Source organism: Pristiophorus japonicus, chromosome 17, assembly GCF_044704955.1.
Source record: "Pristiophorus japonicus isolate sPriJap1 chromosome 17, sPriJap1.hap1, whole genome shotgun sequence".
NCBI classification, from domain to species: domain Eukaryota; kingdom Metazoa; phylum Chordata; class Chondrichthyes; family Pristiophoridae; genus Pristiophorus; species Pristiophorus japonicus.
In genome coordinates this window covers 124,604,692-124,628,573 of record NC_091993.1, presented here as the reverse complement: position 1 = coordinate 124,628,573, position 23,882 = coordinate 124,604,692, and the positions used below count along the sequence as shown (strand labels likewise).

General features: G+C 48.8%; 1 protein-coding gene across 2 annotated transcripts in view; it reads right to left on the bottom strand.

Moving 5' to 3' along the window:
* kcnd3 (potassium voltage-gated channel, Shal-related subfamily, member 3) overlaps positions 1 to 23,882 on the bottom strand; it is a 407,742-nt gene that overhangs the window by 11,452 nt on the left and 372,408 nt on the right. The window contains exon 5 of one of the 2 annotated variants that reach the window (XM_070859491.1): positions 8,240 to 8,299. The exons of the other annotated variant lie outside the window; for it this stretch is intronic. Coding sequence (XP_070715592.1) covers positions 8,240 to 8,299 — 60 coding nt within the window. The remainder of the gene's footprint in view (positions 1 to 8,239; positions 8,300 to 23,882) is intronic. 2 annotated transcript variants of the gene reach the window in all.

The window sequence follows — 23,882 nt, the reverse complement described above, 5'->3', positions numbered from 1 at the left end:
CGGATCCACTTGGTCCCAGAGGCACGACCCATTCACCACAAGGCGTGAGCGGTACCTCACATGATGAGGGAGAGAGTGGAAATCGAGCTGGACAGGCTGCAACGCGAGGGCATCATCTCCCCAGTGGAATTCAGCGAGTGGGCCAGCCCGATTGTTCCAGTACTCAAAAGTGATGGCACGGTCAGGATTTGCAGCGATTATAAAGTAACTATTAATCGATTCTCGCTGCAGGACCAATACCCGCTACCTAAGGCAGACGACCTATTTGCGACGCTGGCAGGAGGCAAGACGTTCACCAAATCGACCTGACTTCGGCCTACATGATGCAGGAGCTGGAGGAGTTTTCGAAGGGCCTCACCTGCATCAACAGGCACAAGGGACTGTTCATCTACAACAGATGCCCGTTTGGAATTCGGTCGGCTGCAGCGATCTTCCAGAGAAACGTGGAGAGCCTACTCAAGTCGGTGCCACACACGGTGGTCTTTCAGGACGACATATTGGTCACGGGTCGGGACACCGCCGAGCACCTACAAAACATGGAGGAGGTCCTCCAGCGACTGGATCGCATAGAGCTGCGGCTGAAGAGGTCGAAATGCGTCTTCATGGCAACAGAAGTGGAGTTTTTGGGGAGAAAGATTGCAGCGGGTGGCATTCGGCCCACAGATGCCAAGACAGAGGCTATCAGGAACGCGCCCAGGCCACAGAACGTCACAGAGCTGTGGTCGTTCCTGGGACTCCTCAACTATTTTGATAACTTCCTACCAGGGTTAAGCACCCTCTTAGAGCCCCTACATGTGTTATTGCTTAAAGGTGAGAACTGGCTATGGGGCAAAAAACCAAGTAATTGCTTTTGAGAAAGCCAGAAACATTTTATGCTCCAACAAGCTGCTTGTATTGTATAACCCGTGTAAAAGACTTGTGCTAGCATGTGACGCGTCGCGTCCAGGGTCGGGTGTGTATTACAATAAGCTAATGTTGCGGGGAAGTTGCAACCTGTCGCCTATGCCTCCAGGAGCTTGTCTAAGGCCGAGAGGGCCTACAGCATGATTGAGAAAGAGGCATTAGCGTGTGTGTTCGTGGTAAAGAAAATGCATCAGTACCTGTTTGGCCTCAAATTTTAGCTGGAAACCGATCACAAGCCCCTCATATCCCTGTTCGCTGAAAACAAGGGGATAAATACTAATGCCTCAGCCCGCATACAAAGGTGGGCACTCGCACTATCAGCGTATAACTATACCATCTGCCACAGGCCAGGCACCGAGAACTGTGCGGATGCTCTCAGTCGGTTACCATTGAGAAAGAGACATTAGCGTGTGTGTTCGGGGTAAAGAAAATGCATCAGTAGCTGTTTGGCCTCAAATTTGAGCTGGAAACCGATCACAAGCCCCACGGGGGTGGAAATGGCGCAGTCCACAGACTTGTTGATGGTCATGGAAGCATTTGAAAATGATAAATCACCTGTTACAGCCTGTCAGGTTAGGACTTGGACCAGCCAAGATCATCTGCTGTCCCTAGTAAAAAAACTGTGCACTGCATGGGAGCTGGGCCAGCATCCCCGTTGAAATGCAAGAGCTAACTGTCATGTATCTTACATTATTATATATAACTGTATCCTAACATGCTATACATGACTGTAATAAGATATGACCTGTAACCACCAGCATACCTTACCACCAGGGGTGCACTTGCAAGAGACAGGTATATAAGGACAGGTCTCAGGCAAGTGCAACATTCCAGAGCTGTGAAATGAAGGTGCAGGTCCAGAGTGACCTTGACTTCACTACATGCCTCGTGTGAATCTGTATTGAGGGGACAGGACTTTACAGTGGCGACGAGTTATGGGATTACAGAATCCACAGAATGGCAAACAACGGATCAGATGAAAAGCACAATGCGGGAGACAATTGGGAGGACTTTATAGAAAGGCTCCAGCAAAGCTTTGTAACCAAAGACTGGTTAGGCGATGATAAAGCAGACAAGAGAAGAGCCCATCTCTTGACCAGCTGTGGCTCGAAAACATACGCTTTAATGAAGGATCTGTTGGCACCTGAGAAACCAGCAAGCAATTCGTTTGAAGAATTGAGCACACTGGTAAGAGACCACCTGAAGCCAGCGAGCAGCCTACACATTGCCAGACACAGGTTATACAACTCCAGACGCTGTGTGGGCCAGAGCATACCCGACTTCGTGGCGGAACTTCGGAGGTTGGCTAGTTTATGTGAGTTCTCCGATGAACTGAGGAGAGAAATGCTGAGAGACTTTTTCATTGAAGGAATAGGCCACGCAGGCATATTCCGAAAGCTCATAGAGACCAAGATCCTGACCTTAGAGGCAGCAGCACTGGTTGCACAGACATTCTTGGTAGGGGAAGAAGAAACGAGGTTGATTTACAATGCAGGTACGACAACTAACGAAATATCGGAACAAGAAGTTCACAGCACTAAACAAGCTGCTACCCCCACACACAGACAAAACCGGGAGAACAGGTTCTCGACAGCAAGCAGAAGCCATCAAGGGCCAGAGGAACAGCCGTTCACACCTCATCAACCCACAATGCGAGCAAGCAACTACAAACTAAGAGAAGCTCAAGAGAGATCAGCCAGACGCAGCTCATTCTTTGGAAACACTTTGAACAATGGAACAGATCTGTGCTGGAGGTGTGGGGGTGGGCACTCGTCAAGGGGATGTCAATTTCAGCAGGCTGTTTGCAGAAATTGTGAATATACAGGGCATTTGGCCCGCATGTGCAAAAAAACGGCAGCTCGGCTGGTATACGAATCGGATGGGTCGGAAAGCGGACCAGAAGATGGTGGGGACAGTACCCGGGACACCGGTGTACAGCGGGTCAACACGATCAATGGCCGCTGCTCCCACAACAGGACGCCTCCTATAATGATGAGGGTCCTACTCAACGGGATAACTGTCAACATGGAGCTGGATACGGGAGCGAGTCAATCTCTCATGGACGCTCAACAATTTGAACAACTGTGGCCGCATAAAAGAGACAGACCAAAACTCACAAGGATCGACACAAAACTAAGGACCTCTACCAAATAAATCGTACCAGTCCTCGGCAGCGCCATGTTCTCTGTCACACACAAAGGGACAGTGAACCGACTTCCCCTGTGGATTGTCCCCGGAGACCCCCCAGCACTGCTGGGGAGAAGCTGGCTGGCAAAACTAAACCGGAAATGGGATGATGTCCATGCCATGTCATTAGAGGAATGGACCTCCTGCTCAACAGTTCTAAAGCGATTTGAACATCTCTTTTAGCCAGGTGTGGGCACTTTCAAAGGATGCACGTAGACTATGTGGGCCCATTCATGGGCAAAATGTTCCTCGTAGTTGTAGATGCATTTTCAAAGTGGATCGAATGCACCATTTTAAACTCGAGCACAACCTCCACCACTGTGGAGAGCCTCGCAACCATGTTTGCAACACATGGAATCCCTGACATATTGGTCAGTGACAATGGTCCGTGCTTCACCAGCGCAGAATTCCAAGACTTTATAATTGACCACGGCATAAATCACATCAAGATGGCACCGTTCAAGCCGGCCTCCAACGGCCAGGCGGAGAGAGCAGTGCAAATCATTAAACAAGGCATGCTTAAAATCCAAGGTCCCATGCTGCAGGGTCACCTGTCGCGACTGCTGCTGGCATACAGATCTCGTCTGCACTCACTGACTGGGATCCCCCCCGCGCAACTGTTGATGAAAAGGACTTTAAAAACAAGGCTCTCATTAATCCTCCCAGACATACACAAAATCGTTGAGGCAAAGTGCCGTAAGCTGACTGAGTACCATGACAGAAATTCGAGGGGGAGATGGAATGAGATAGGGGACAAAGTGTTTGTACTAGACTATGGCAGGGGTCCCAAATGGCTTGCAGGGACAGTAATGGGCAAGGAAGGAAACAGGCTACTGGTAGTATAAATGGACAATGGCAAAACCTGCCGGAGGCATGTAGACCAAGTCAAAAGCAGATTTACCAACAACACTGCGGAACCAGAGGCAGACTACAATGTGGAACTCGCACCACACCTGGTGGACAGACAGAGGGAACAACCTGAGGAAAAGGCAATCCCAACAGACAGCCCAGGTGAGTCAACAACAATCACACTAATTGAAACAGACAGCCCAGGCGAGATACCAGCAACCACACCCAAAGAAAAACAGACACCAAGGCAAACAACTGAACCACAACTCAGACGCTCCACGCGAGAGCGTAGACCACCTGAGAGACTGAACCTATAAAGACAATAAGACCTTGGGGGAGGGTGATGTCATGTATCTTACATTATTATATATAACTGTATCCTAACATGCTATACATGACTGTAATAAGATATAACCTGTAACCACCAGCATACCTTACCACCAGGGGTGCACTTGCAAGAGACAGGTATATAAGGACAGGTCTCAGGCAAGTGCAGCATTCCAGAGCTGTGAAATAAAGGTGCAGGTCCAGAGTGACCTTGACTTCACTATATGCCTCGTGTGAATCTGTACTGAGGGGACAGCACTTTACACTAACCAAGCCGTTCCAGCGGCGAAAGGACGAGCTGTCCATTCAGGCAGATTGCCTGTTGTGGGGTAACCGCGTAGTGCTACCCAAAAAGGGCAGGGAGACGTTCATCTTGGATCTCACACACCCGGGTATAGTAATGATGAAAGCGATCCCACGTGTGGTGGCCCGGTATCGACTCTGACTTAGAGTCCTGTGTACGGCAATGCAGCGTATGTGCTCAGTTGAGCAACGCACCCAGAGAGGCACCACTAAGTTTGTGGTCCTGGCCCTCCAGACCATGGCCGAGGATCCATGTCGACTATGCGGGCCCCGTTTCTCGGTAAAATGTTCCTGGTGCTGGTGGATGCTTTTTCAAAATGGATTGAATGTGAAGTAATGTCGGGAAGCACCGCCACCGCCACCATTGAAAGCCTGAGGGCCATGTTTGCCATCCACGGCCTGCCTGACGTACTGGTCAGTGACAACGGACCATGTTTCACCAGTGCCGAATTTAAAGAATTCATGACCCGCAATGGAATCAAACATGTCACCTCAGCCCCGATTAAACCAGCCTCCAATGGGCAGGCAGAGCGGGCAGTACAAACAATCAAACAGAGCCTTAAACGAGTCACAGAAGGCTCACTCCAAACTCGCCTGTCCCGAGTACTGCTCAGCTACCGCACGAGATCTCACTCGCTCACAGGGCTGCCCCCGGCTGAGCTACTCATGAAAAGGACACTTAAAACCAGCTCTCGCTGGTTCACCCCAGCCTGCATGATCAGGTAGAGAGCAGGCGGCAGCAACAAAATGTAAACGATGGTCGCGCCACTGTGTCACGGGAAATTGATCTGAATGACCCTGTGTTTGTGCTAAACTATGGACATGGTCCCAAGTGGATCGCGGGTACGGTGATAGCTAAAGAAGGGAGTAGGGTGTTTGTAGTCAAACTAGACAATGGACAAATTTGCAGAAAGCACCTGGACCAAACGAGGCTGCGGTTCACAGACTGCCCTGAACAACCCACAGCAGACATCACCTTTTTCGAGCCCACAACACACACCCAAAGGATCAACGACACCACCCCGGACCAGGAAATCAAACCCATCACGCCCAACAGTCCAGCAAGGCCAGGCTCACCTAGCAACCCTGCAGTTCCAACAACATGCCAGCCCAGCGAGGGCACAACCAACACACCAGAACAGACATTTGTACCGAGGCGGTCCACCAGGGAAAGAAAGGCTCCCGACCACCTCACCTTGTAAATAGTTTTCACTTTGACTTTGCCGGGGAGCGATGTTGTGTATCTGTAAAGCATGCACTCCCATGTTCCGCCACCAGGGAGCGCATCCCCTGAAGTCCCAAGGGATCCCAGCATCCCTTGGGTGCACTGTATATAAGCCGGCCCCTAAGGCCTGTTCCTCACTCTGGAGTGACTTAATAAAGACTGAGGTCATTGTTACTTTAACCTCCCTGTGTGCAGCCCCATCTGTGTTAGGAACACAATAATCTCATTGAAACATATAAGATCCTGAGAGGGTAGATGCAGAGAGGATGTTTCCCCCTGGGCTGTGGAGTCTAGAACTAAGGGGTCACAGTCTCAGGATAAGGGGTCGGCCATTTAGGACTGAGATGAGGAGGAATTTCTTCACTCAGAGTGTGGTGAATCTTTGGAATTCTCTGCCCCAGAGGGTTGTGGATGCTGAGTCGTTGAGATCTCTATGCTCCTCCAATTCTGGCCTCTTGTGCATGTCCGATAAGAATCGTTCCACCATCGGCGGCCGTGCCTTCAGCTGCCTGGGCCCTGAGCTCTGGAATTCCTCTCTGGAATTCCCTCTCCGCCTCTCTCTCCTCCTTTAAAATGCTCCTTAAAACCTCCCTCTTTGACCAAGCTTTTTGTCACCTGCTCTAAGATCTCCTTATGTGGCTCAGTGTCAAATTTGTGTCTGATAACGCTCCTGTGAAGCACCGTGGGATGTTGTGCTACGTTAAAAATGCTATATAAATGCAAGGAGTTGTTGCTGATGCACACAGTAGAATGTATCACTGCACCATTTCCCCAAATAATACTCATTCTTTAAAACCCTTTAATTAAGACACAGTGGGCTGGATCTTCGGGTCCTTTGCGCTGGGGGGTTTCGGCCCAGAGTGGGGTGAATGGCGGCCGCGAGGTCTCCAGCGCCCTGCCGCGCTCCTCGGGTCGCGTTTTGCGGCAGCGCGGAGCAGGAGCGTCGGGGAAGAGCTGCGCCCCGTGTGCAACGCCCCTGGGTGCGACTCTGGCGTGAGTTTGAGCTCCTGCCCGACCCGTCCGCCCCACAGCGCGCCCCGCACTGACCGCCCGGGAAATCGGAACGGTCCAGCCATGCTCGGCGGTGGAGAGGAAGGTAAAATACGACTAGAGTAAGTGCGAATATCTTTTGTTTTGATTTTTTGTGCGATTTGAGTTGTGGTGGCGTGGGCAATGTTTTAGGAATGTTTTTGTGGGTTTTTTTTCCGGCTTTTTCCCCCTCTTCCCCCCCCTCAGGCCTCTCTCGGAGCGCTCCCGGCCCGGCAGCTTAGTTCGCAAGTTACCCATCCTCACGCCACGAGAGGTGTACAACGCCTCCCTTTGCGCTGCGCCCCCTGGGCCCAGCTGCCCAAACCTCCTTACCAAACGCAAACTATTCCCGGCCGGTAACTTTCCCGCCCCCGCCTCCGTTTTCGCCCCCAAAAAGCCAAAAGCCTAAAATTCAGCCTGTTACCTCTTTGGCCTAGCTTTTGGTCACCTGTCCTAACGGGCCCGAAATTGACGAGCTAACTGTCCACTGCCGCCGACTGGCACCCACTGCTCTCGTCCAACCGCCCAGTGCCACTTTTGACGTGGCCTGCAGCGGGCGGGAGGGGAGAGGCGGCGGATAACGCCCGCCGACGTCAGCGGACGGCCGGGTGGTACAACTGAGCTCCCGCCCGCCGAGCTGCGATAATGATGCGGGCGGGAGTCGGCGGGAGAACGGGGGGGGGGGCGGACCGCTGGCTGGAGGCTGGTCTGTCCCCGATGGTAAGTCGGAAGAACCTGAAAAAAAGGTAAGTGCATTTTCTGTCATTTTTTTTTCTTTACAGGGAGTTACCTGGATGGGGGTTCCCTGAAGGTCTTCAGATGGTTTTTTTTTTAATGCTTTTTGCTTTTCAGGTCTTCAACTCTCCGCAGGCCCCGACTCCATCCCCGGCGGCACTTGGGCGCTAAGCGCCTCTGCCGGCTGAGAATGAGACCTCCTGCCCACTGCCGTCCAGATTGGCGACGTAAGTCGTCCATTCCCGCCGACCTTCGAGGGACCTCGCCGATGAAAACCCCGCCCAAAGAACCGTCAGGGACCTTGGCGGCACTTTGGGCGACACTTGGGCGGGGGGGGTCCATCATCAAATTCGGGCCCAATATATCTCCTTATGTGGCTTGGTGTCAAATTTGTCTTTGATAACGCTCCTGTGAAGCGCCATGGGATGTTTTGTACGTTAAAGGTGCTATATAAATGAAAGTTGTTGTTCTTAGTAGACACAATAAAATGTATCACTGCATAATTTCCCCAAATAATACCAATTCTTCCAATTAAGACACAGTGAGCAGAGGTTCTTCTTAGAAAGGTCCTTTGGAGATTGGCAAAAGCGCACACAACACAGTCACCAAAAGCACAGCGAGGAAACACTGGGGGTAATCACAAGGCCAGGGTACGAGGGAACATGGCGGAGTGAGACTTACCTTGGTAGAGGCACATGTTCGGACTGATAAGAGAGGATCATCCAACAAATACGACAATCCCTACAAGACCAAGAGAAGACAACAAAATACATCAGTTGTACAATTTTGAACTCCAAGTATTGATCTCAGCATTGTGATTCGGACACACCCGTAAGAAAAGCAAGATAGAAGACGGGGCTCAGATTGGTTGCAATTCTCCGTCATGTTCTTGGACCCCGACCATCACCTCCACTCCCGAGGTTACAGTGCAACCCTGTAATCACTGCCAGACTATCTCGCTCTCTGTGTTTTCCTGATACATAAACCGTGACCTTTATGAAGGCATTTTCCATTTTGGATTTTTTAATTCCTCCCCTTCCCTCCCTTTCTCCAATACAAAATCTCACTGTAAAGCTGAAGACCTGCAAACCAGAATTATCCGCCTCCGCCGGCCTTTACACAAGTTACACAAATAGGGCTGTATTCCCTGGAACTTAGATGGTTAAGGGGTGATTTGATCAAAGTTTCCAGGATATTAGGGGGGCAGATAGGTTAGATAGAGAGAGACTATTTCCTCTGGTTGGGGATTCTAGAATTAGAGGCCATATTCTGGAGCCAGACCTTTCAGGAGTGAAATTAGGAAACACTTCTACACACTTGGCCTTCATAGCGAGAGGATTTGAATATACAGTTGTACAGGGCCTTGGTGAGGCCACACCTGGAGTATTGTGTACAGTTTTGGTCTCCTAATCTGAGGAAGGACATTCTTGCTATTGAGGGAGTGCAGCGAAGGTTCACCAGACTGATTCCCGGGATGGCAGGACTGACATATGAAGAAAGACTGGATCGACTAGGCTTATATTTACTGGAAGTTAGAAGAATGAGTGGAAACAGATAAAATTCTGATGGGATTGGACAGGTTAGATGCGGGAAGAATGTTCCCGATGTTGGGGAAGTCCAGAACCAGGGGACACAGTTTAAGGATAAGGGGTAAGCCATTTAGGACCGAGAAACTTCTTCACTCAGAGAATTGTGAACCTGTGGAATTCTCTACCACAGAAAGTTGTTGAGGCCAGTTCGTTAGATATATTCAAAAGGGAGTTAGATGTGGCCCTTATGGCTAAAGGGATCAAGAGGTATGGAGAGAAAGCAGGAATGGGGTACTGAAGTTGCATGATCAGCCATGATCATATTGAATGGTGGTGCAGGCTCGAGGGCCGTATGGCCTATTCCTGCACCTATTTTCTATGTTTCTATGTTTCAATGAATTTTGGAACTCTCTTCTGCAAACAGCAATTGATGCTAGATCAATTATTAATTTAAAATCTGAGATTAATAGATATTTGTTAACCAAAAGTATTCAGGAATATGGGGCAAAGATGGGTAGATGGAGTTAGGTCGCAGATCAGCCGTGATCTAATTGAATGGCGGAACAGGCTCGAGGGGCTGAATGGCCCCCTCCTGTTCCTCTGTTCCCCAGCTAGGTTATTCCATTGCAGCTGTGAAACTGGGCCATGACCAAATGTGAAAAATTGCCCAGGTGTGTCCACCCAGCCACAAAAAAGCAGGGCAAATCTAACCTGGACAAGTTACTGCCCTTGTCAGCCTTCTCCTGATCGCTGTAAAGTGATGGAAGGAGCCGTTAACAACGCTATCAAGCACCATTACTCTGCAATAACCTGCTCACCAACACCCGCCAGAACAGCTCATCTCCAGACCTCATCGCAGGCTTGATCCAGACATGGATGCAAGAGCTGGCTGCCAGAGGGATATGGAGAGTCACTTTCCTCGATTTCAAGGCAGCAGTCGACTGCGTACAGCACCAAGAGAGCCTGGTAATTACATCTGCACATTTGAGTCCAATTATCCCATAGTCTGCATTGACTGGGCTTGTATTCCCTTGATTTTGGAAGATTAAGAGGTGATCTAATTGAGATTTATAAGACGATTAAAGGATTTGTTAGGGTAGATAGGGATAAACTATTTCCTCTGGTGGGGGGAGTCCAGAACAAGAGGGCTTAACCTTAAAATTAGAGGTGATGTCAGGAAGCACTTCTTCACACAAAGGGTAGTGGAACTCTGGAACTTCCTCCCACAAAAGGCTGTTGCACCTGGGGGTGAATTGAAAATGCAAAAATTGAGATTGCTAGGTATGGGTGTTAAAGGTTGTGCAACCAATGAAGCGAAGATACAGATCAGCCATGAACTAATTGATTGGCATCATCATCATCGTCATAGGCAGTCCCTCGGAATCGAGGAAGACTTGCTTCCACTCTAAAAGTGAGTTCTTTGGTGACTGAACAGTCCAATACGAGAACCACAGACCCTGTCACAGGTGGGACAGACATTCGTCGGAGGAAGGGGGGTGGGTGGGGCTGGTTTGCCGCGCGCTCCTTCCGCTGTCTGTGCCTGACCTCTTCACGCTCTCGGCATTGAGACTCGAAGAGCTCAACGCCCTCCCGGAAGCACTTTCTCCACCTAGGGCGGTCTTGGGCCAGGGACTCCCAGGTGTCTGTGGTGATGTCGCACTTTACCAGGGAGGCTTTGAGGGTGTCCTTGTAACGTTTCCGCTGCCCACCTTTGGCTCATTTGCCACGAAGGAGCTCCACGTAGAGAAATTACTTAGGGAGTCTCGTGTCTGGCATGCGAACTAAGTGGCCTGCCCAGCGAAGCTGATCGAGTGTGGTCACTGCTTCGATGCTTGGGATGTTAGCCTGGTCGAGGACACTGATGTTGGTGTGCCTGTCCTCCCAGGGTATTTGCAGGATCTTGCGGACACATCATTGGTGATATATCTCCAGCGACTTGATGGGTCTTCTGTGCAGGCTCGGGGGTCTGAATGGCCTACTCCTGTTCCTACGTTCCTCTGTAATCTTCTTTCAGCTTAAAGGCTACATTTGATCGTCACTCCCTAGGGCACAATGCCACAAGAGATCAATTAGTATGATAAACATGTTTCGATAAATAAATAAGTTATGAACTGAGAGTAGACTGGATGAATGAAAGACAAAGGTAAGCTCTATGATCTTTTTTGAAAATGTATTGACTTGAGAAGACGCTACACAGCGATCCGATAATTACAGGTCAATCACACTTCACAAGAGTTTTTCCACTGTCTAATCAGATTGTTGGGTGTTGACAACATGTCATTACTCATCAACTAACGGGAAGCCAAAGAAAACTTAAACTGCAAGACACAATTACAGTTCAGAAGAGTTAGAGAGAAGAAAACAAATTGAGAAGAATGCTGAAGTGATGCCAAGCTTGTATTCTTTGTGAAATGCAATTTGGGATGACATTAAATCTGAAATCATCCTGGGATGACATTAAAGTTCTCATTAAAAGGAAGAAAGACTTGGATTTATATAGCGCCTTTCATGACTACCAGCTGTCTTGAAGAGCTTTACAGCCAGTGAAGTACTTTTGGAGAGTAGTCACTGTTGTAATGTGGGAAATGCGGCAGGCAACTTGCGCACAGCAAGCTCCCACACACAGCAATGTGATAATGACCCGATAATCTGTTTTTTTTGATTGAGGAATAAATATTGGCCAGGGCACCGGGGATAACTCCCCTGCTCTTCTTCAAAATAATGCCATGGGATCTTTTACATCCACCTGAGAGGGCAGACAAAGCCTTGGTTTAACGTCTCATCCAAAAGACGGCACCTCCAACAGTGCAACACTCCCTCAGTACTGCCCCTCCGACAGCGCGGCACTCCCTCAGTACTGCCCCTCCGACAGTGCAGCACTCCCTCAGTACTACCCCTCCGACAGTGCAGCACTCCCTCAGTACTACCCCTCCGACAGTGCAGCACTCCCTCAGTACTGCCCCTCCGACAGTGCAGCATTCCCTCAGTACTACCCCTCCGACAGTGCCGCGCTCCCTCAGCACTGCACTGGAATGTCAGCCTAGATTTTTTTTGTGCTCAAGTCCCTGGAGTGGGATTTGAATCCACAACCTTCTGGCTCACAGGTGAGAGTGCTACCCACATTTAAAAAAATTAATAATAATATTTATGGAGCATTAAGAAAATTTACAACATCATGATCATTCCATTGTATCATACAAATCCATTCTGTCCGCCTGCACAGCCGTTCCTCCAACACATATTAACATCAAAACCTAAAGTTTAATTTGTCTCCTGTAACATGTAATAATCGATTGTACTTTACAAATTGATTACACATCGCTCAACAACAGTGCAGCTGTAAATGCAGCCAGTGACACTGATCCAATGCAATGTGATTGGAATCGGAGATATTTTACACAGCATTGCACAGTCAGCTGTGGCTCAATGGGCAACACGCTCTGGGTGGGAGGGGCTAGGATTGAGTCGGTGTTGCTGGGTGCTCGATTACTGCTAGGAGTTGGAGTGAGTTTGGTGGTGGGTTTTTGGTTTTTTTTTTGAAGTTTTTCAGAGTGCCGGGCCTCTCAGAGGACAATGTTCCCAGGATTGATTTAATCGGGGTGTGTGTAATTTATGCACCTGTGAGTATGCCCACAGGTTTGTAGAGCTGTTGACAGGTTGGAGGGCTTCCTCATAGGACTGCTCCTGGGCACGGCCAAGGGTGCCATCAGCCGGTCCAGGCAGCGGGCGGTCGAATGGGTCGTTCAGCCCGACTGCCTGCCTCTCTGCCGCGCTTACATCCGAGCCAGGGTGTCCCTGGAGATGGAGCACGTGGTGTCCACAGGTACGCTCGCGGCCTTCCGCGAGAGGTGGGCGCCGGAGGGACTGGAGTGTATTATCACCCCCGGCAACCAAATTTTAATTTGATTTTACATGTTTTAAAGTTTATTTTGTTTTAATTGCCAGGTTTTTAGTGTCCCCCTCCCCTTTTATAGGGGGCACTTGAAAATTATGGTTTTAGAGCCCCCCAAAAAAAACACAAAAAAAACCTACAAAAATACAAAAAAAAAAAAAAATGGCCTTGGGAAATGTTTGGAGTGTCCCCCAGATCGGGGGGCACGATTTAATGTTTAATATTGTTTACTCCAAAAGAGTTGCAGAGCTGTTGACAATCGGAGGGCCTCCTCATAGGACTGCTCCTGGGCCTGACCAAGGTGGCCATTGACCGGTCCAGGCAGCAGGCGGTCGAGGGGGTCGTTCAGCCTGACTGCCTGACTCTCTTCCGCGGTTACATCCGAGCCAGGGTGTCCTTAGAGATGGAGCACGCGGTGTCCACTGGTACGCTCATGGCCTTCTGCGAGAGGTGGGCGCCGGAGGGACTGGAGCGCATCATCACCCCCGGCAACCAAATTTTAATTTGATCCATTGACATCAAAAGATTAATTTGTTTAATTTGTCGGTTTTAGTGCCTCTTTAATAAGGGGGCACGTGAATTATAGTTTCACACAAAATAGTTGTAAAGCTGTTGCATTGTGAGTGGCTTAGCCAGTCACGCGATGTTCACAAGACTCAATAAAACCCCAGCCAGTTGGGTCTAGGTCATCCATGATGAGGTATGCAGTTGTGAGCCTAGTGGATGAACTGTTAATGTGTAGTGCGATTGTTAAACTTTTGTTAATAAACCAACTAGTTCTTAATAGCAATGTGTTGCTATGAATTTTTAAGCAAAGAACCCATGAAGCAAATACATTACAGGGAGAAAATATTGGGGCAACGGAGAATAAAAAGCTCAAAGATTTGGGTTGGGACCCCAGAAGATTTGGAAATGAAAACACGGTGGTGGTTCAGTGCCAGGATAAGGAGATGCGAGCTTGGGATATTATCCAGGCAGCACATGAGGACTGCGGTGAGGGAAGTTGCTTTGCTTGCCGACCAAAGCTGAATGTTGGGTTCGAAGTGATGGTCAGTGGCCGAGAGGAGGTGGATAGACTTTTACTGAGCCTGCAGGTTGGTGAGAAGGACTTATTTGTATCTCTGCCGTACTCTGAAGAGGTGGTGGTCTCATTCTTAAATAAATATTGAGGACGAGGTATAAATAAAAAAGTTGGAGTTGTGGGACATTAAAGTTTGCTCAGTGATAAAGAGGAGATACTATCCTGGAACGCGGGTAGCCAATGGAACCCGTTATGTAAAAGTGCGGTTTCCCAGAGGGGGTGAAGTCATTACCCTCTAGCATGAAATTTGAGACAATGGAAGGAGTGCAGTACTTCAGAGTACTGCATGATAACCAGCTGAAGGTTTGCTATTATTGTCTTGGACACGACCACCTTGTAAGAAGCTATCCGGACCTGTACTGTGTTTATCCAGCTTTCCCTTAAATGCATCTATGCTGTTCGCCTCAATTACTCCCTGTGGTAGCGAGTTCCACATTTTAACCACAGGCGTGTGCAATGTGGGAGGACAGGATCGGTAGAGAAGTTTCTCCTGAATTCCTTATTGGATTTATTAGTGACTACCTTATACTCATGACCTCCAGTTTTGGATTCTTCTACAAGACGAGGCAAATTCACATTGGCAATTCAAATAAATGGGTTAATGTGACAATGACGGATAGTGGGATACCACACCAAAATTGTAAGAGTTCAGCCGCTAATATCGCCGGCAGCCATTTTATTTCACATAGAATTACACGGGATATACGGCACAGAAACAGGCCATTCGGCCCATCCAGTCCATGCCGGGGTTTATGCTCCTATCGAGCCTCCTCCCATCCTAAATCTATCAGCATAACCCTCTGTTCCCTTCCCCCCCATATGCTTGTCTAGCCTCCCCTTATATGCATCGATACTATTTGCTTCAACCCCTCCCTGTGGCAGTGAGTTCCACATTCTCACCGCTCTCTTGGTAAAGAACTTCTGAATTCCCCATTGGATTTTTTGGTGACTATCTTATATTGATGGCATCTGGATTTGCAATTCCCCATAAGTAGAAACACTCTCTCTGTAACCACGCTATCAAAACCCGAGGCAAAATAATTATTTATTATTTATCGCTGTCTGTGGTTTATCCTGTCCGTCCCTAGTGGCCCTATTCCCATCCTGACTTTCCTTTTACTATTTATATGCCTGCAGAATATTTGACGATTTTCTTTGATGCCCCTTAATAATTTAATTGCACAGTTCTGAGGCACCAGTGACTTTCCTAAGGGCAACACCTCCTTATTTTAAAAACATAGAAACCTACAGCGCAGAAGGAGGCCATTTCGGCCCATCGTGTCCCCGCTGGCCGACAAAGAGCTGTACGGCCCTCGGTCAGCAGCCCTGAAGGTTACATATAATGAACAATGGCGGAAAGGTAAAGAGCACCCAGCCCAACCAGTCCGCCCCCCCCACACAACTGCGACACCCCTTACACTGAAACATTCTACACTCCACCCCAACCAGAGCCATGTGACTGCCGATCGATTGTTTCACAGGCGGTACTGATCTATTCAGTCACAAAGACAGTAACATGTCCCTGATACAGATTTTGGCAATCGAGTTACAGTCCGCACTGCCCGCGCTTAAATCGGGTAACCAGCGCAAACAATTTTGCATGACCGCTGTTGTTAATTACAAAGTCGGGCTGGTGGTGTGTGAAGCACACTGGCTATTTCGGGCTGCAGCAGGTGTTGGGTGAATAGTTCATACACATTACAGTGCAATTAACTTTTACACTTAATCGGCTCTAAGTGGGAAGCACTCGAGCATGCCTGGAATATGAAACGGTGAATTTGCAAAGTACAATGGAATCTTGTTTACATTTAATAGCTTTAGGGCAGAAAACAAGATGTTGAACAGGTAAATCGGCCAACACATACAGCGGGCAAGTCACAGTAAGTGGTAGGGACCATATAGAGAAATAGGAATATATAGTATAGTATAGAACATAAAGCATACTTGCCTTTATTAGCCAAGGCATAGAATAGAGAGATTATGCTAGAAGTGTGGACCTGAAGTGGACCCGAGTCCATGATCGGCATATTAAATGGCGGAGCAGGCTCGAGGAGCCGTATGGCCTACTCCTGCTCCTATTTCTTATGTTCTTATGTAACTGTATAAAACACCAGTTAGGCCACAGCTAGAGTACTGCATGCAGTTCTGGTCACCACATTACAGGAAAGATGTGACTGCAATGGAGAGGGTACAGAGGAGATTTACGAGGATGTTGCCTAGACTGGAGAATTTTAGATATGAGGAAAGATTGGATAGTCTGGGTCTGTTTTCTTTGGAACAGAGGAGGCTGAGGGGAGATGTTATTGAGGTGTATAAAATTATGAAAGGCCTGGATAGAGTGGATAGGAAGGACCTGTTTCCCTTAGCAGAGAGGTCAACAATCAGGGGGCATAGATTTAAAATAATTAGTAGGTTTAGAGGGGATTTGAGGGGAATTTTTTTCACCCAGAGGGTGGGGATGGTCTGGAACTCACTGCCTGAAAGGGTGGTAGAGGCAGAAACTCTCACCACATTTGGATGTGCACTTGAAGTGCCGTAACCTACAGGGCTATGGACCGAGAGCTGGAAAGTGGGATTAGGCTGGATAGCTCTTTGGCGCGGACACGATGGGCTATGATTCTATGATTCTATAACAAGCACTAATGAACACCATTAGCGTGTTATTCTCTTCTCACTGGCTCCCGCTTTCTATTTGAGTTATCTGCAGATTTTATTACGACTAAGACTAGAATATAGAAGACATCAGGAGACATTTAGTCAGGGATAGCCACCTCCCCAGAGAACTCTGAGTCCATTTGAGCTTGCCAATCCATCTCGTCCTATTATGGAAAATAGACTTTAATAGTTTTATAAGTGGGAATGAAATTATGCAGTATATACCTAGCGCCATGCAGCACAGAGGTCATAGCGCAGTACAAGTTGATATTATGCTATTGAACTTTAATTTTTCTTCACCCTGTTTTCACTCTTCGATTGAAGTTGCTGAAACATGCTGGGACATGTGGGACATGCTGGGACATGCGGAGACATGTGGGACATGCTGAGACATGTGGGGCATGCTGGGACATGTGGGGCATGCTGGGACATCTGGGGCATGCTGGGACATGCGAGACATGGCTGCAGGAGCTAACTCCGATGTCCAGTAGCTCACCCCAAGGAGGCGTCGTTCACTTGTGACTGTCAACAGACACTGAGGGAGACTATCCCATGACTCATACGTGTGCATGACACACGTGGACACGGAATCCTATGCGAGTACAAGCACAAGCACACCACTACAAACCTGCATGCACAAGTACACACGCACGTGGAAGTGTACACACACCTATGCGCAGGCACACGCACAAGTACATATATGCACACACACACACTTTGGATTGTGATCAAGACCAGAAAAATTGGGTTATTCTCTTGTTCCTTCCTAAGCTGACCTGTCCTCTTCCATTATACACACACACACACACACGCGCACTTTGCAGCTGGGTAATGATTTGGATAAGGAACTCTGGGCTATTGTCTCACCCCTTCCTAAGCTGCTGGGCATGTGACCATCCCCCCATCGCACTGGCCGAGATCAACGGACTCAGTGCAGCACGGTTCGAGGTGGTGACTGTCCTGCCTCCTATGGCTCAGGTGTGACGCTGGGCTGCTGATGTATTTCGGATCAGACGTTAAACCGAGGCCCCGTCTGCTCTCTCAGGTGGATGTAAAAGATCCCTCGGCACTATTTCGAAGAAGAGCAGGGGAGTTATCTCTGGTGTCCTGGGGCCAATATTTATCCCTCAATCAACATCACTAAAATAGATTATCTGGTCATTATCACATTGCTGTTTGTGGGAGCTTGCTGTGCGCAAATTGGCTGCTGCATTTCCCACATTACAACAGTGACTACACTCCAAAAGTACTTCATTGGCTGTAAAGTGCTTTGAAACGTCTGGTGGTTGTGAAAGGCGCTATAGAAATGCAAGTCTTTCTTTCTATTGGAGGGAGTTTGTGACAGCGAATTTCAAGAAGAGAAACACAACTAAATAATTGAGGAATCCAGTGACAGGCTTCCCTATATTTCTCCCTGGTTGCTAAGAGACCTGTTTTATACCCACAGTGAGTATTTTTGCTAATACACATTACTGCTGATAATTCAAAGTTGTTTTCATGCTTAAAGAATTTTGAATAGTCCAATCATTTGAATTAAGCAATTTCAATCACAGCAAAATGAGAATTTATTGCTAAAGATTAGAATGTTGGCTAATTTGAATGAAAACTTTATTTAAGGTAAGACTGGACTGTAGTAAGTGAATGGAGGACGGAAGGTTTTACAGGGTTATGATTAGCTTGAAATGTATTTTTTAGTAAATCATAGAATCATTGAGATTTGACACAGAAGGAGGCCATTTGGCCCATCGTGTCAGTGCCGGCCGACAAAACGCTATACAGCCTAATCCCACTTTCCAGCTCTTACACAGCACATACGGCACAGAAACAGGTCGTTCGGCCCAACCAGTCCATGCCGGCGTTTATGCTCCACTCGAGCCTCCTCCCGTCTTTCCCCATCTAAATCTATCAGCATAACCCTCTATTCCCTTCTCCCCCATATGCTTATCTAGCCTCCCCCTTAAATGCATCGATACTATTTGCCTCAACCCCTCCCTGTGCCAGCGAGTTCCACATTCTCACCACTCTCTGGGTAAAGAAATTTCTTCTTGATTCCAAAGTCTAAATTGTTAATATAAAGAGTCCGATGATATCTTCCTGCAGTCCTCACAAACAGCCACATGGCCAATTCCTTTCCCCCTCTCTTTTCTCATTTTCCCTAATTTTTACCATTTCACGGTCTGAATGTTACATCTCTCACCAGAACAGCAGCTACAGTCTTCTGAATGTTAACACAACCCAGGAGGGGACAGCGGCATTGTTAACGTCTTAAATACATTAATTTGTAGAACCTAATCTACAGCCATCACATTTGGTGGTGCAACTCTCTGTAAATAATATTCAATGGCAGGGAATTGTTAGCCTTTGATTCACAGCAGATGGGATTATAGCAAATAAAACATGAGAAATCGGAGCAGGAGGAGGCCACTTGGCCCCTCGAGCCTGCTCCGCCATTCAGTGAGGTCATGGCTGATTTCACACTCCATTCTACTTTCCTGCCCAATCCCCATCTCCCTGGATTCCCCGAGAGTCTGATGAAAGGTAGGATTCTGTGAGTGTGACTATATCAGGCTGTTGCTTGACTAGCCTGTGGGACAGCTCTCCCAATTTTGGCAACCCCAAGTACAGTGGCGATGCATTTTGGGAGAACCATTATGTAAGTAGTTCAGTTCCGACACCTAAATATAGTTTTGCGATTTTCCCCGGATGGTGTATTTGACACAAATGTTTTTATGCAGAAGACATAGAGAGAAATAAACAATATTACCCTCTTCTTTGCCCTGGGTGTATTTTGTCGTTCTTTTCGAACCCGACTCTCTCTACAACTTGTTCAAGAAAAGCTTAAGGTGGGGGGGGGTGCTAAATTGCCCCTCAGCCTGATTGAGGACGGTGTCCTTCTGGGGTGGGGACTTTTATTGCCCGGCCCCGCAAGTCCTGCCCCTACCGTGGAATTGGGCTTACCGTCCCTCACAGGGTGGGGAGCGCTGCCTCTGATGCTCTCTGCTTCCTTGGAGGGGGTGCTCCCAGGTGGCAGCGTGATGCTGGGTCTGGCACCGCACCGAGGAGACCAGCGCGACACGAAACAGCCACGTAGCGCTGACGCGCTACAATGAAAGGGGAGGGCCACTGCGTACTCTGAAAACCCTTTGGTGGCCAGCCACCAGGGACACGATCGGCTGGACCAGCAGCCCCGCCTGGCACCCAGGGCCGCCATTGGTCGGGCTGACGCAAGAGTCGGCCGGCAAATTAAAATGGCAGCCCGGGGGGGGGGGGGTTAAAGGCCTTCCCTTTAAGGGGCGCCCTGGCAATGGAGGTCTGCCAGCTTCGCGACCCGTGGGGCAATTTACCTCCCGTGGGGCACAAAGGGGTCGGCGGCACGGACATCATTGCCGGTTGTGCGCCGGCCCGGGGCGCTAATCGCAGGGCGCAGCGCGGCCAGGACAGCGCCCTCCCCCCCCCCAAACACCCGAGGCAATTTCCCCAGAGGCTCTAGTGCCCCCGGGTGAAAATGCCATTGTGCCCCGTTAGTGCCCCCCAGAGGCGCCAAGGGTCTATAAATAGGGGCAATTACCACCCTCACTAACATCGTCAGTGCTAATTCATTACGGCAAGACAAGTCCTATTGTGAATAAGACTCCCAGAAAGGACGTATTTCCTTCAAAACAACAGATGCCAACTTGTTTTTCCATCCTATCTCCACTTCTTATCGCAAGACTGTCTTGTTTCCCAATGGTGACCATGAAAATGAGTCAAGAGTCACGACTCTTACACATCCTGTCGTTTGGCAAACACTTAGACGGCATCAGCCGCTAAACTGTGCCCTGACACATTAAACCCCTAAAGCATTCTGGGAATGAGCACCTTTGTACCATTCAATTATTTCTACCCACAGTAACAAATCTACACGCTATCGGTAAGTAAAAGGAGACAAAAATTTTAATCGTATGAGATTGAACCCAATCCTAATCCTATGCCTACACAACGAGGGTATCTTACAGTGAGTCTGATAATACAGGAAAATTCCTGCCCCCTTTCCACAAACCTCCATTTTGACCTTTGTCTTCAGATCGTCATTTTGGCCAGAGCTATTTCTTAGGAACCAGCTCCTTAGAATACACCAAGGAACTGAGCAGAGAAAGCCATCACCTAGAATTCGGATCCACTCAGAAAGCTTTCTTTAATTATTCATTTGTATTCTAATGAGTTTATTTCTGTTCACTGTCTGCTTTTGGATAAAGGTTAGCAAACACGGTGTCTGCAACGTTAGTTGGTTCTCAGTTAGGATTGACTGGGTTCTCCTTCGAACTGTTAGCCTCAGCACCTCTTGGCCACGGAAGAGGCAACTAAGAATAAAATAGAAGTTATAACACGTAGCAGGCTGCTCAGCTCATCCAGTCTGTGTTAGTGTTCATCTTCCACTGTGTCAGCCCTGACTCAGTGGGCAGTACCCTCGCCTCAGAGTCAGGAGGTTGTGGGTTCAAGTCCCACTCCAGGGACTTGAGCACATAACTCTAGGCTGACACTCCCAGTGCAGTGCTAAGGGAGTGCCGCACTGTTGGAGGTGCCGTCTTTTGGATGAGATGCAAAACTGAGGCCCCGTCTGCTCTCTCAGATGGGTGTAAAAGATCCCGTGGCACTATTTTGAAGAAGAGCAGGGGAGTTATCCCCGGTGTTCTGGGGCCAATATTTATCCCTCAATCAACATCACAAAAACAGATTATCTGGTCATTATCACATTGCTGTTTGTGGGAGCTTGCTGTGCGCAAGTTGGCTGCTGCGTTTCCCACATTACAACAACGACCACACTCCAAAAGTACTTCAATGGCTGTAAAGCGCTTTGGGACAACCTGAGGTTGGGAAAGGCGCTATATAAATGCAAGTCTTCCTTTTTTTTTCCACACGAGCAGCAATCCTAATTTCACCAACCTGCCCTGTTCCGATATTCCTTTATCCCCCTGTCTTTCAAACACTTGGCCAACCCATTTTTAAATGTTAACATAGTCTCTGTTTCAATCACGAACTCAGCTCGTGAATTCCACAGCCTCAGAACCCTCTGTGTCAAACTGTTTCTCCCGCTCTCTGTCCCAAATCTCTTACACTTTATTTTCTATCTATGTCCCCTTGTTTGAGACCCCTCAATCACTGAATTGTATTTTCTGTCTGTTCCCTTGGTAAAGCCAGAGGTTCCTGCTCCTGATCATCATCCAGTGCCTTATGTTGAAAAGTGCACCAATGTGGGTGCGGGCAGGTTTGGGCTTGGCTTTGGTATGCCCCCCATGGTTAAATAGCTGCCCAGACTCACACGTGGAGAAGGATCACTTTGGTGGTGCTCAGGAAGAGTGCTAGTACTTTGTGGATCTACAGGCCAGCAAGAGCCAGCGCCTTTGGAGGGAAATAAGACAGACTTGCATTTCTATAGCGCCTTTCACAACATCAGGAGGCCCCAAAGCACTTACAGCCAACGAAGCACTTGTGGAGTGTAGTCACTGTTGTAATGAAAGAAACGCGGACAGCCAATTTGCGCACAGCAAGCTCCCACAAACAACAATGTGATAATGACTAAATAATTGCTTTTAGTATTGTTGATTGAGGGATAAATATTGGCCAGGATACCGGGGATAACTCCCCTGCTCTTTTTCAAAATAGTGCCATGGAATCATTTACGTCCACCTGAGAGAGCCTCGGTTTAATGTTTCATCTGAAAGACGGAACCTCCAACAGTGCAGCATTCCCTCAGCACTGCACTGGGAGTGTCAGCCTGGATTTATATGTTCAGGTCTCTAGAGCGGGACTTGAACCCACAACCTTCTAACTCTGAGGTGAGTGTGCTGCCCACTGAGCCACGACTGATGGAGAGGGGAGACAACAGTTGCTAAACTGGCCACCTTCTCTACAGGTACAGAATCCTTGACCCCCCCCCCCCCCTCCTCCCCTCCAAGAGCACCTCCCGGAAAAAGAGACATGGGTGCATCAGGGTTTGACTGCCTGGCATGTCCATTTAATCGATTTTTAAAATTGACATGCGGGGAAACCGACGGGCAGATGCACAGGTCCATGTATTTCTGTCAGATCCATTCTGCATTCATCCTGCAAATCCCCTGGGAGGACAGACACACCGACATTAGTGTCCTCGACCAGGCCAACATCGCCAGCATTGAAGCACGGACCACACTTGATCAGCTCCGCTGGGCGGGCCACATTGTTCGCGTGCCAGACACGAGACTCCCAAAGCAAGCGCTCTACTCAGAACTCCTTCACGGCAAGCGAGCCCCAGGTGGGCAGAGGAAACGTTACAAGGACACCCTCAAAGCTTCCCTGATAAAGCGCAACATCCCCACCGACACCTGGGAGTCCCTGGCCAGAGACCACCCTAAGTGGAGGAAGAGCATCCGGGAGGGCGCTGAGCACCTCGAGTCTCGTCGCCGAGAGCATGCAGAAATCAAGCGCAGGCAGCGGAAGGAGCGTGCGGCAAACCTGTCCCACCCACCCCTTACCCTCAACCACTGTCTGTCCCACCTGTGACAGGGACTGTGGTTCTCGTATTGGACGGTTCAGCCACCCAAGGACTCACGTTAAGACTGGAAGCAAGTCTTCCTCGATTCCGAGGGACTGACTATGATGATGATTTCTGTCAGATCCATTCTGCATTCAGTCTCATCTATACCATGGCACCGGGGGTCGGGGGGGGGGGGGGGTGGGGTGTTGGGGGGGGCGGGGAAGTGAGGTTTCAGCTGGGGTTCACTGAAAGAGCCAAGAAAACCCTGTAAGAACAGGATACAGGAGCGGGAGAACCCCAACCCGCACCTGCTTCTTCCCCATTGTCTCTGAATCCAGGGCCTAGGCGTTGAAGGACATACAAAGGGGAACGGGGATAAAGGTCTGGAATAATAGGCCGGATTAAGCGACGGCCGACGCAGCCTTGAAGGGGCTCGAAATTCAGTTGGATGCCAGTCTGAGGGTACCAGAGGGACGGGTTTCAATGGGTTAGGGGACCTTTTATAGAATCATAGAATTTCACAGCATGGAAGGAGGCCATTCGGCCCATTGTGTCCGCGCCGGCCGACCAAGAGCTACCCAGCCTAATCCCACTTTCCAGCTCTCGGTCCGTAGCCCTGTAGGTTACGGCACTTCAAGTGCACATCCCAGTACTTTTTAAATGTGGTGAGGGTT